The sequence below is a fragment of the Chinchilla lanigera genome, unplaced genomic scaffold, assembly GCF_000276665.1.
Source record: "Chinchilla lanigera isolate Chin_1 unplaced genomic scaffold, ChiLan1.0 scaffold00030, whole genome shotgun sequence".
Lineage (NCBI taxonomy): Eukaryota > Metazoa > Chordata > Mammalia > Rodentia > Chinchillidae > Chinchilla > Chinchilla lanigera.
This window is the reverse complement of record NW_004955431.1, coordinates 180351-192272: the sequence shown is the minus strand read 5'-3', so window position 1 is coordinate 192272 and position 11922 is coordinate 180351. Positions and strand designations below refer to the sequence as shown.

Here is an 11922-nt window from a genome sequence, read left to right as displayed (position 1 = left end):
CTACAGTGGCTGCACAGCAAAGGCCACTCATGTCCCTAGTTTTCCTGTTGGTCATGTTTGCTCCTCAGTGTCCACTGAGAAGCACTACTTAGTCTCGGGTTTTCTGGCAGTTGTTGATTTGTGTCTAGTTATCCCAGGTCTCAGACATGGGCATTAGTGTGAGCTGGTGGCAGATGGTCTGATCCCGCACCCCCTTTCAGTTCAGGGCTCGTGCATGGCCCAGACTCGGGTTGCACTGGTGTGACAATCCCTGTCCAGTGGACCTATGTCCCCAGGCAATTCAGGGTACAGGCAAAACCCAGACACAAACTACAGGGTTGACAGTTTGTGAACCTCCTGATTCTGTGTCTCCAGTAAGTTCAGGACACATTGTATGCTAAACTTTTAAGTAGGATATTAAATTACTTTAGCAGTTGTCTTGGTTGCTTTTTTCTTACTGACACAAAGTTCCTGACTATTGGGGACCACTTCAATGTGGCCTTGTGCAGGATTTAATAGTAACCAATTGGCTTTCCATGTTTCTTTGCATGTTGTCTGAAGCTTAGGCACCTTGTCTGATAAAATAAAGCCACAGCTGAGGACATTTGTCTCCAACCGCAATTAATTACCAGGAAACTGCAACTGCATACTCCATACTCCTTCAATAAATATCGACCTAAAAATAAAGTAGTTCTCCTGATTGACATAATTTACTACTTGGGAAAATTCTCCCAAGGTCCTGTGGGATTTCTGTGTGTTCTTGAGTATCCTCTCCTTTTGTTTGAAAACCTAATAAATACAGGTCATCCAGAGAAGTCTTGACTAACTCAGAGAATACTGAAGCTTTAAGAGAGTTAGTCCCTCCTGGAAGCCTAAAATCATTACCATTGTCTCATTTATTTAAGCCTTTGCCATCCACTCTGTTGGGAAATTATAGGCCTGATCAGCCTGCAATAACTTAGCATTATTTAACCTGGTTTTCAATACCTGATGCCCATTATTAAGGAAGGAGAGGTTTATTTAGCTCACAGTTTGTGGAGGTTTCAGTCCACACTTGGCTGGCTCCAAGGCAGAGTGGCACATGGTACAGGGCAACTGTTCATGGCCACGGAAAACAGCAAAAGCAACAAGATCAAAAAGGGAGGAGAGCAAGCAGGGAGAGCAAGCCTCTTTCCTTTCCTTACATTGTATGGAAACTATTCACCCCAGGGCAGGTGTAGCACTCACACCTATAATCCCAGCATTGGATCATGAATCAATCATAAACTCTAAAAGCCTGCCTCATGACTGCATAAGGCTTTGGGGGGATATCCAGACACAAACCATAACAACAATGGTCCCCAAAATAGAGCAAATATACCTTTAAGGTAAAAGAGGATTCATTGGAAAGCAAGAACAAAATACTATTTTCATGTGTGCTTTATAATTATGTAGTACATTAAAATAGCTGTGTGTTTTTAAGTAAATATTATTATATAAGAATTTTATGCTCAAAAATTCCTCTTTATACGCATAGTATGGAATAATCACAAAATCTCAGTACAGCTATTGAAGACAAATGAAGTCAGATATGCATGCCCAGTTCTTTTTTTGTTATAAGGTCTTGTGTGGTTCAGACTGATCTTTGATTCCTGGGCTCATGTGGCCTTCCCACCTCAGTTTCCTGAGTGTGTGCCCTGGCACCCAACCAGCTGTATAGTTTTCAGTCCTGTGTTTTGTGACAAATTTGATAATTCTTATAATTCCTTTGCTAATGAAAGTTTAGGTATCCTTCTAATGTCATTCAGCTCACATGCAAAATCTGAGTTCCAGTGAAAAGAACTCTAGATCAGGTGTCAGACTTATTTTTGTTCTATTTCTGCTGATTACTAATGGAGAAAGTTATGACAAATCCCTTGATGTCTCCCTTTTTAGTTTTCAAATTGGTGTACCAAAACCTCAGATACTGTGGGTTTTCACTATGCAGAATGGGATTGGTAAGAATGACTTACACTGTTAACATGCTAATATTATCCCTTAGTTATTGTGGACCTGTCAGGCCTGCAATAAAATAGTGTAGGGTGAAGGCTTAAATAAATGGTCAAGTGGTATAATTTTAGGGCTTCAGGAGGATCAAAACCATCTCACAGAGTTTGAGATTCTCTGGGACTAAGACCAAGATCTTCTTTGGGCTACCCATATTTATTTAGTTATCAAAACAAGGGAGGAGGATACGAAGAAAGGCAAGAACTGCTTGAGGACTTCTTCAAGTGAGATATTATATTAATTTAGGAGAACTATGTTATCTCCAGGAAGGTCTCCACCCAGGAGAGAGAGGCCTGCAGCTACAATCTTTAGTTGAGGTTGGAGCCAGGTGTCCTTAGCTGAGGTCTTGTCATGTCCTTTGTGGTGTTATGGCTTCACCCACCATCATAGGCCTAGGTAGGGGTCAGTTACTCACAGAGGTTCACTTATGACAAGTCTACCACCCATCTCCAGACAAAGAGGTTAGGCCTTGGACAGACTCACAAGTAAACATGAAAAACCAACTGGTTAATTTAAATCCCTCTCAGAGCCATTTGTAGCAGTCTCCATCATATTTGACCACAGGAAGCTAGTCATTTATGTTCCTGGTACAATTCTGAGCTTCTTTTAGGTGAAATGTCTAGTGCTTGTGCCTGGTCATGAAGATGCCTGGTGCATCTTTGTAGCCAATGATGTGGCTATGGAGCCACTCTAGTGCCAGTTATTCTTGACAGGCAACCATTCTGATAGAGTCAGAAAGATTGAGCTGAAATAAGTGTATCTGCTCACTGTTTCTCAGGACATAAGCTGAGTTATGTTATCCCAGTGCTACCTCTGCCAAACATGCAGTAGATGCTCAACAAATATTTTTAAATTGACTAGCAGACCCTGAGCAACATGCAAGCACCACGCCCAGCAACTATGTGGTGGCTCCTGTGAATTACTGCTGCCTAAAGATCAAAACGTGACCTGCAGTCCCCAGGGCTTGGAGTGGGTTGTGTTGAGGCATCACTCCTCTGTGTCAGCCTGCCTCGGTCATGTGCAGTGTGTCCAGCCTTGCTTTTCTTTCTCTCTCTACCACTGCTTGGCTGTGATTTTCACAGTTTTGAAGCTCTGTAACCCATGCCAGCTCAAATATAGTCTGATTTTATAACCTGGCAAAGCACTTGCTGGTAATTTGTGTGAAGCAAAAAATACCTTTATAAAAGAAAGCCAAGCCAGCATCTACTATTGAAATTGCATTTTGCACAATGCATATAGGAAAATGGTTAACAGTGTGATTTCTGAGAATGAGGTAGGGTTGGTGTGGCTTAATGCCATGACAGCCCGTCTCTCTTTAAGCTTCTGTTTTGGTGCCATTTTATAGAAACATAGATGTGTTTCCTTGTTAAGCATAAAATCCAAAATTACTGGAGAGGAAAAGATGTGTGACAAAGAGAAGTTAGAGCACTAGTTGGGATCTGAGGTCAGGAAAAGATTACAAAATGCTTTGGGATGTTGTGTTCTGGCATTGACACAGGCAGCCACATCCTGTGGTACTGTATTTTGTGAATGGTGATATATTTCAGAAGATAGTTTCAGTGTTTTAAGAAGGATATGTCCTCTAAAAGGTGTGACCTAGAATACAGAGCCCCAAGTCAAGAATACCCAAGGGCTTTTCCCCATTGTGGTCGTGGAAGCGAACCCTGGGTCTTTGAACTGAGCTACATCCCTAGAGCTTTTCTGTATTTTATTTTGAGACAAGTCTTTAAGTCATGGAGTTGCTGAAGCTGGGCTTGAAGTCAGCATCCTTCTGCCTAGGCCTCCCAGAGTGCTGAGATTCCAGGCGTAAATCACCATGCTTGGCTAAAAACCCAAGTGTGTTTCAGAGCATTTTTTGGGTACTGGAAATTGAACTTAGGATCTTGTGTTTGCCAGGTAGGCACTATGCTCCTGAGCTATGTCCCTAGCATGGAGAGCAATTTTTATATGTGGGTTCTTTGGTATATTTGACTTTATACCATATCAATGTAAACAGTCAGTGATACAAATTTTATTTCTTTAAAAAACTTGAATTTAGGTCTATCCCTGTATGAATACTACTGCCCTACTAGTAGGGTAGTTGTATCTACCACAGAGCTATTTTTTTCCATGTTAAATTTTATTTCTGCTTTGTTGGATAAGTTCATTGGGTCTATAAACATTTTTTGAACCTGTATACCACTCTAGGTATGGGGCATGTGAGGTGGCAAAGACCAGACAAGGCCCTTGCTATCATGGAGCTTAGAATCCAGATTAGCAGGTGTAGGGTGGAGAGACTCACTGTAAGGAGCTAAGAAAAGAAAAACCAGGATACAAGCAGCCCTGTGATTAAAACTAAACAGTGTGAGGAGTTAGGTGAGACCAGGGAACTGCTGCAGAGTGGTAGTTTGGAAAGACTTCTTTGAGGAAGCAATTCATAAACCAGGGCCTGCAGGACCAGAGAGAGCCAGATGTGGGATCATTTGAAGGAAGAACATTTCAGGGCAAGGTTGCCTGGAGCTGCATACCTAGGGAGGGGAAAAAGCTTGTAGGGGTCAAGAGCTTGCTGTGTGGTTGGGACTTTCTGAGGCTGGTAGGGAGGAAGAAGCTGGCAGGGTAGGGACATGGGCATGTTCAACCTGAAGGACAAGGTAAGCAGCCTAGGAGTTTGATTAGGGGAATGACATGCTGATTTGGGTTCTTAAAGAACTCTGACTACCTGCTGACTGAACAGGCAAGAGAATTGGGGACGCCCACTGCTAAGGTATGGCCTGACATCCAGATGGCTTAGATAGGGTGATTTAGACTTGGGGTGACAGTAGTAGCTGAAACTTGCTGAGGGAGACAAGGAGCTGGGGAGGGATAGGATCAGAAATGGTTCTTAACTGTTAGGCTTGGGCAGCTGGGAGATGTGTTTCCTAGGACGAGGAAAGCAGGGAGAAACAGATTTAGGGGGAAATCAGTGGATCCTTTGGATGTACCATGTTGAGATGCCACCATACAAATGTCAACTAGGCAGTAAGATGTGCTAGCCTGCACAGTCAGAAGGGCAGTCAGAAGTAGAGGTATGTAGGTAGGTGTAATCTCTATACATAGCGATGGTATTTAAAGCCGCAGCCTTGACCCTGAGGCTGTCTGTTCATTGCTGTTTGCACACTACACCCGCCATCACTTGGGCTAAGTTTGTCTAGACAGACTGCTTCTGTCTCCCAGCTTTTCCTTGGCTGCCTTTGCTTTTATCATCAGAGATCCCCAATGCCAAAAACAAATGGAAATAGTAAAAGGAAACATTTGCTGGACCCATAACAAGAGTGACAGGAGTATTCTCATTTGTATAATTCTCAACATTTTGATCACCACATTATTTACCAAATTAAACATTGATCTTAAAAGTGAGTAAATCGTATTAAAGATGGGTTCTAGATTCACATTGTACTTTTTAAACACTATAAACTAATAATATATTTTACTGGATCTGTAATATAAATAAGTATTAAAACTAATGTAAGTTACACAAAAGAAAGGTTCTAGTGCTACTGATTTCCTCCACTGTTTTACATGCCACTAGCCTATTTTATTGAAATAAACTAAACTAGAAAAGAAACAAACTAAAACTAGGAAAATATGAAAATATGCCTTTACTTCCAGATAGTATTTGCATTTTAGATTTGACATTTAATTTTATTGGAATAGTTTTAATATATGTATATTTTACATTTTTAGTTGACCTTTGTGGCTTCTTCAGTTACTTTTTGCTTTGCAAACAGTTAATGAGTCCTTGATTGATCAATACTGCATGTTTCTACTTGTTTTGTGAGAAACCACTTTGAAGATATCAATATGTAGTACAACAAGCATCGTTAATTTCCTACCACATTGTTTGTAACTCTGTATTCTTTGTATTGTTCTTTTGCTATTTTGTAAATGGTTGTCTGTCTGTTAATGTTTTTGTACTTTTATTTTTAAAATAAAAAAGTAAAAAATAAAAATAAAAATATTTTTTGCTTTGCAAAATGCTCCCTATCCCTCTAGGTTTGCTGCTAGTTTTATGGCTAGCTTATTTTTTTTACTTATAAATGCATGTGGAATTTACTGTGTTGTATAGAGCAAAGTTCAAAGTTTCATTGTATTTTTGCCTTCTTGTAATAATTTGGGGTAAAAATAACAGGAATGAACCTTTGTTTCTCTTGACTGATTCTTGCTCGTTGCAGGCCAGCGCTTCAGACCTCCAGCTAGCTGGCCATGTGGTGAGCTCAAGGACAGCATTGGGTAGGACGACAGCCATCAGAGAGCTCCTCCTGTCTGTTCTGAAGGGTTCCCATTGGCTCCAGCCTGGCAGGATGGTGTCACAGTCCATGGGCTGGCGGGATTCTCCTGTGATCCCCTGGGAAAGGATCAGCCATGACTCTGGGGACAATGACAGTTCAGCGAGATTCCAGGACATGGGGCCTTCTCCTTGCCAGTTAGATGTCAGGTTCACAAGGCACAAAGCTGCCTGGATTATGCCCCCGTGTGTGCAGCAACCACTGCAGGACTTGGCCCCCCAGCTACAAACAGCAAGGAACAGTGAGAAGCACTCTGTGGCCCATGCTGCCTCTCCCTTGGGCCCTTTGCTGCTGTCCCTCAATGACCTGGCAGAGACATCATTACCTGAGGATACCATGGACTTTGTGGGCAGAAGCACTGCCCATGGTTCAGGAGAAAGCAGTAACAGCTTCTCCTTGGCCTCCACAGAAGAGCCAATGGCACTCCCAGGAGAGTCTCAGCAGGCATCTCTGTCCACAGAGACATCTCTGTCCAACATTTTGACCACTTCCCCGTTGTCTGGGGTTGACAGTGCTGTGTCTGAGTCTTCCCACTTGACAGCTTCTGAGGATGAAGGTAACTTTAGTCAGTCTCACCTCATTCCCATCTGTTCACTTGCTCCCTTGGTCTGTGTCTAAAATCTGCTTGTTGTCATCCTCTTGAGAATACAGTTCCTCAGCTTCTGCTTTGACTGGAAGCCAGTGCATGAGCTCATTTAGTGTGATCTCCAGCCCAGGCACTGGATGATCACAGCAGGAGAACCAAGACTGTTTTCTTAGGCTGTAGCGGAAAGTCATATTTTCAGTTCAGCATAGTTGTCTTGTGGAACTTGCAGCTCGTTAAATTGTCTGCAGGGTAGAGTATCAGTAGCATTTACAACTCTGTGGGTGGCAGGAGGCAAGTCCAGACAGGCCGGAGTCCATGTCCACCACACTTTCTGGAGCCAGCAACTTGCCTTGCCGGTCTGTTTACCTGTACAGATTGTGCTGAGAACACAGTAAAATGAAAAGTAATAGCCCCAATTCCTCAGAAAGACTATATGAAGCTTTCATTTTATTGAAAGAAGGGCTTGCAGTGCTGAGGTGTAGTGTGCATGTTCCTAAAATTTCTAAAATGAGCAAAAAATCCATGCAAAGTACCACCCAGTAGTCACTTCGTTAGCTATGGTTGTTTGGGGTGTACATATTTTATTTTTAAACCCATTCATTATATTCATCACAAAAATGTTATTTATATTTAAAAATATTAATTATGCTACATTTGCATTATTTATATTTCTACAAGAACCCTAGTTCAAGTTGTTGATAAATTTTTTCCCTCATATTAATTTAAAAAGCTGTCAACTTATGTTTGCTCATAATAGTGGCAGAGTAGAGGAGTAGCTACAGATACGGTATGATATTCCCTGATATTCCTATGATATTCCATGCCTAGCCCTTTAATAAAAAAGTTCAACTCTGATGGCTTCTGAAGCCAAGAGTTCCCACATGTTCCATACTGCAGCTACTTTCTTGGACATGAGGCAAGATATTTGAGTAACCCCGCTTGCTTTGCAGTCAGTGACGGGAACTCATAACCACTAGGACATTGCAGCATTTTATCCTAAGTTAGCAGTTTGGGTTAACTCAGCTCTTATTGCTGTCATAGAAATTTTTGCTTTCAATGCTGCAGTGCAAAGTCATATGACACAAACAGTACCTATTTGGATGGTGGTCACTGCCAGTAATGAAGTGGCGACGGGTACAGGAATGGGTGATTCAGCAGAGTGCACTTTCTGCAACTTTTGGGTTTTGATGAGAGGAAGACCATTTTAGAGAAGCAGTGGTGGTTTTTTTCAGATGTTTTTGTTGCATAACGGGAAGTCAGCTGCAGTGAGGTAAAGAAGGGGTCTGGTAAGTTGTATGGTTTTGCTTCTGGATTGTTCTCACCTTCTCCATCTTGTGTGGGTGTTTCCAATGACTTTGCTTACCACTGTCTGTGTCATGGCCACCTCCACTGCTCTAGTGCTCCTGTGCCTTCTCTGAGGAAACTTTCGGTTACGCCCTTAACCTTCTATAGAAATGACCGACACTTAGGTGCAACTTGCAGATCTACTAGCATCCCAGGGTCTTTCTTCTTCACTTATCTTGTTACTCTATTGTGCCAGTTGTTTTGTTTTTAAAATCTGTACCCTAGGGTTGATTTGTTTTCTTAGGTAATCTCTGAACTTGCTTTACTCTATTTTTAATAACTTGGTGTATTGGCAGGTGCTATGCAAGGCAGTAGAAGAGCCATTTCTTTGAATTCCTTTCCACCTGAGGTATTTGTGCTGCCTGTGGACATAGAAAAGGTGAATGATGTCTTTTTTTAAGCATCAATAATCTTAATTCCTTAAGTAGTGCTGCTCTGATTTAAATCTGGAAATGTTGCCTTGAAGAGGCACAGTAAACTGGCTTCCTTTCAGGAGTTTGATTGGTAGGGACTGCAAGTAGTGATAGATAAACCCAAGAAAGGTTTTACAGACAGGGTGTGCTCAACTGGTGAGTTTTTTGCTTTTATCTGTTTTCCAGTACTGGGAATCAGATCTAGAGCCTTCACATTGAGCTATGTCCCAAGCCCATTTTTGTTTTGAGACAGGGTCTCACTAAATTACTAAATTGTTGAGCCGTGGCTCTCACTTGCAGTCTTCCTGCCTCAGTCTCCCAGAGTGCTGGGATCACAGACATGTGCCACCATGCCTGGATGGAAAGTTGTCCCTGATTGATGAATGATATTTGCTACTGGGCTACCACCAGGCTGGCATTATCACAAGAAATTCAGTGTGGGATGTCTGTTGACCACAACAGGAAAGACCTTTGTCTCTGGGTGATGTACATTATGAGTCATAAGTGACGGATGATTACTCAATTAAATGAACACTGAAATTTACATATATTAACTTCACTTACATGAAACTTCTTGATTTTTCAAATCTAAAACATTCTCCGTGAGAAAAAAGTGATTATGCTAATGAGTACTTTAACTGATTTTTTTTCTTGCAGGAAAATGCCCACTTTTATGTTGCAGATATGATTATATCAGAAATGGAGAAAATGAAGTGTAGCATTCTGAGTCAGCAGCAGACACAGATCTGGGGCACAGCTGAAGCCAGCGGGTCACTTGGGGATGATCAAGCTCACTCTGAAGCCACTTTCTACACTCATATGAAGCAAGAGTCTGGGTCTTCCACTTCTTCAGACAGTGGCTGTGAAGGCAAGCTGGACAAAGGCAGTGTTATGGCTTGTGTTTAGATGGCCCCTCAAGGCCTCATGCATCATAAAGCTTTTTCAGAGGTGGCTAGAGTGTGTGATACTGGGATTAAATGTGTGTGATTAGTAAATCTGTCCATTGATTGGTCTGGCATAGTTCTGGCTAGGATTCAGGGTGTGAGTGCTACACTGTCATAGGGCAAGTAGCCTACATACAACATAAAGGACAGAAAGAGTTTTCTTTCTTTCACTTTTGCTGTCTTCTGCCACTGTGAACAGTTGCCCCTGTGCTGTGCCACCCTGTCTTGGAGCCAGTGGATTACAAACTGAAACCTCTATAAACTGTGAACTAAGTAAACCAAGAAAAGTAACTAAAACAAGTGGGACAGTTTTATTATTCCTATGCATCTTTTCTATTCTGTCAAGTCTTGACATATGTATTTCCCTAAATCCTTGTCTAAAACTTCTTAGCTGGGTGTGGTGTTACAAACCTATAATCCCAACACTCTAGGAGGCTGAGGCAAAAACATGCAAAATTTGATCCGATTGCCCATTGCTTATGCAATTTAGTGAGACCTTATCTCAAAATAAAATGAACCAAAACCAAACCAAAACAAAACAAAACAAAACAAAAAACTGGTGATATAGCTTGGTGTGAAGGCCTTGCATTCAGTCCATAGTAACACATACATACATACATACATAACTTCCTTTCTTCTTGAGTAACCTATGTAATCCTTACCATTTCACTGGCTTTTGCCTTGAAGGACTTGGTTAACATGTTCCATCCATTTCTCAAATCCTATGCTTTGTTTTTCTTTGGACTTTGTTCTGCCTTTCTCTTTTTGCAGTGGCTGCCTACCTTTTGTTTTGATGCACATTATTCTTCTAGCTCCACTTCAACATTCTTTCCTTTTCCAAGAAGACTTCTTTCATTCATCAACAGTGAGCCTGTGATGGAAGTGCTGGGAATGAGTGGTACCTAGGTGTTTGTCTTCTCTCTAGGAGTTTTCTTTTTTTTTTTTTTTTTATTTTAAAAACCAAAGGAGGAAAACATTAACAGACAACCTTTCACAAAATAGCAAAAGAACAGTACAGACAATACAGTTACAAACAAAGTGGTAGGAAATTAACAATGCTTGTTGTATTACATATTGATATCGTCAAAGTGGTTTCTCGTGAAAACAGATAGAGACATGCAATATTGATCAATCAAGGACACATTGACAGCTTCTCTCAGCAAAGAAATAGACGAGAGTAGAACAACTATGTTAACTATCCTGTGTATACATACATACAAAATTTCTCCTTCTTTCCCTTCTCTTTTCCCTTATCCTAGTTGCCTTTAACCCTTGAGAGTTTTCCTATCATTTCATAATATCTATCATACCTCCTAGTTTAAAGTAACACTTTCAGGTTTTACACTACTGAAACAATGCAGGGCTTTCACATGCAGGTCTGATTGATTTCACTTATGAGTATGGTCTGTAGTTGTGACCATTTACCTGTAAAGGCCTCGAGTTTATCTATCTTTATAGCTGAGTAATATTCCATGATATAAAAGTACCACAATTTTCTTATCCAATCCTTGAAGAAGGATATTTGGGTTGCTTCCACAATTTAGCAATTACAAATCATGCTGCTATGAACATAGGTGCACATATATTGCTGTGATGCAATGTTTTTAGGTCTTCTGGGAAAATACTGACAAGGGGAATAGCTAGGTCGAATGGGAACTGTAGACCTACTTTTGTAAGAAATCTCCAAACTGATTTGCACAGTGGTTTCACCAGTCTGTATTCCCACAAGCAGTGGAGAAGGATTCCTATTTCTCCTCAGCCTCACCAGCATTTCCTATTGGTTGATTTTTTAATTCTAGAAATTCTTACAGGGGTAAGGTGAAATCTCAATGTTGTTTTAATTTGCATTTCTCAAATGACTGATGATGTTGAACATTTTCTCATGTATTTGTTTGCCATTTGTATTTCCTGTCTGAGAAGTGTGTATTCATCTCAGCTGCCCATTTTTGGATTGGGTTTTTGAATTTGGAGGGGCTGATATTTTTTACTTCTTTATATGTTGTAGATAGAAGCCCTTTGTCTGAGGGACCATCTGCTAAAATTTTTTCCAAGTTTGTGGGTTTCCTTTTTACTCTGCTGGTGATCTCTTTAGATGTGCAGAAACTTTCAGTAGGATGAGATCCCAGTTGTTGATTCTTTGAAGTGTTTCACATGCAATTTGGTTTTTGTTCATGAACTCTCTGCCTACTCCTCTGTCTTCAAGGTTTTTACCTACTTTCTCTTCCAATAGATTGAGTGTTTCTGTTTTAATATTGAGATCTGTGAACCATTTTGACTTGAGTTTGGTGCATGGTGATAGACTTGGGTCTATTTTCAGTCTGTGGCAG

The 11922-nt window shown here is 41.0% G+C and overlaps 1 protein-coding gene across 7 annotated transcripts in view; it reads left to right on the top strand.

Moving 5' to 3' along the window:
* Kiaa0226l (KIAA0226-like ortholog) overlaps window positions 1–11922 on the top strand; it is a 65572-nt gene that overhangs the window by 14298 nt on the left and 39352 nt on the right. For 5 of the 7 annotated variants that reach the window (XM_005387544.2, XM_005387545.2, XM_013515873.1 and 2 more), the window contains 3 exons: window positions 6195–6864; window positions 8535–8617; window positions 9309–9519. In XM_005387544.2, coding sequence (XP_005387601.1) covers window positions 6324–6864; window positions 8535–8617; window positions 9309–9519 — 835 coding nt within the window. In that variant the 5' untranslated portion in view covers window positions 6195–6323. Of the gene's footprint in view, window positions 1–6194; window positions 6865–8534; window positions 8618–9308; window positions 9520–11922 lie in introns of those variants that run through there. The other 2 variants (XM_013515875.1, XM_013515874.1) reach the window with 2 other exon arrangements.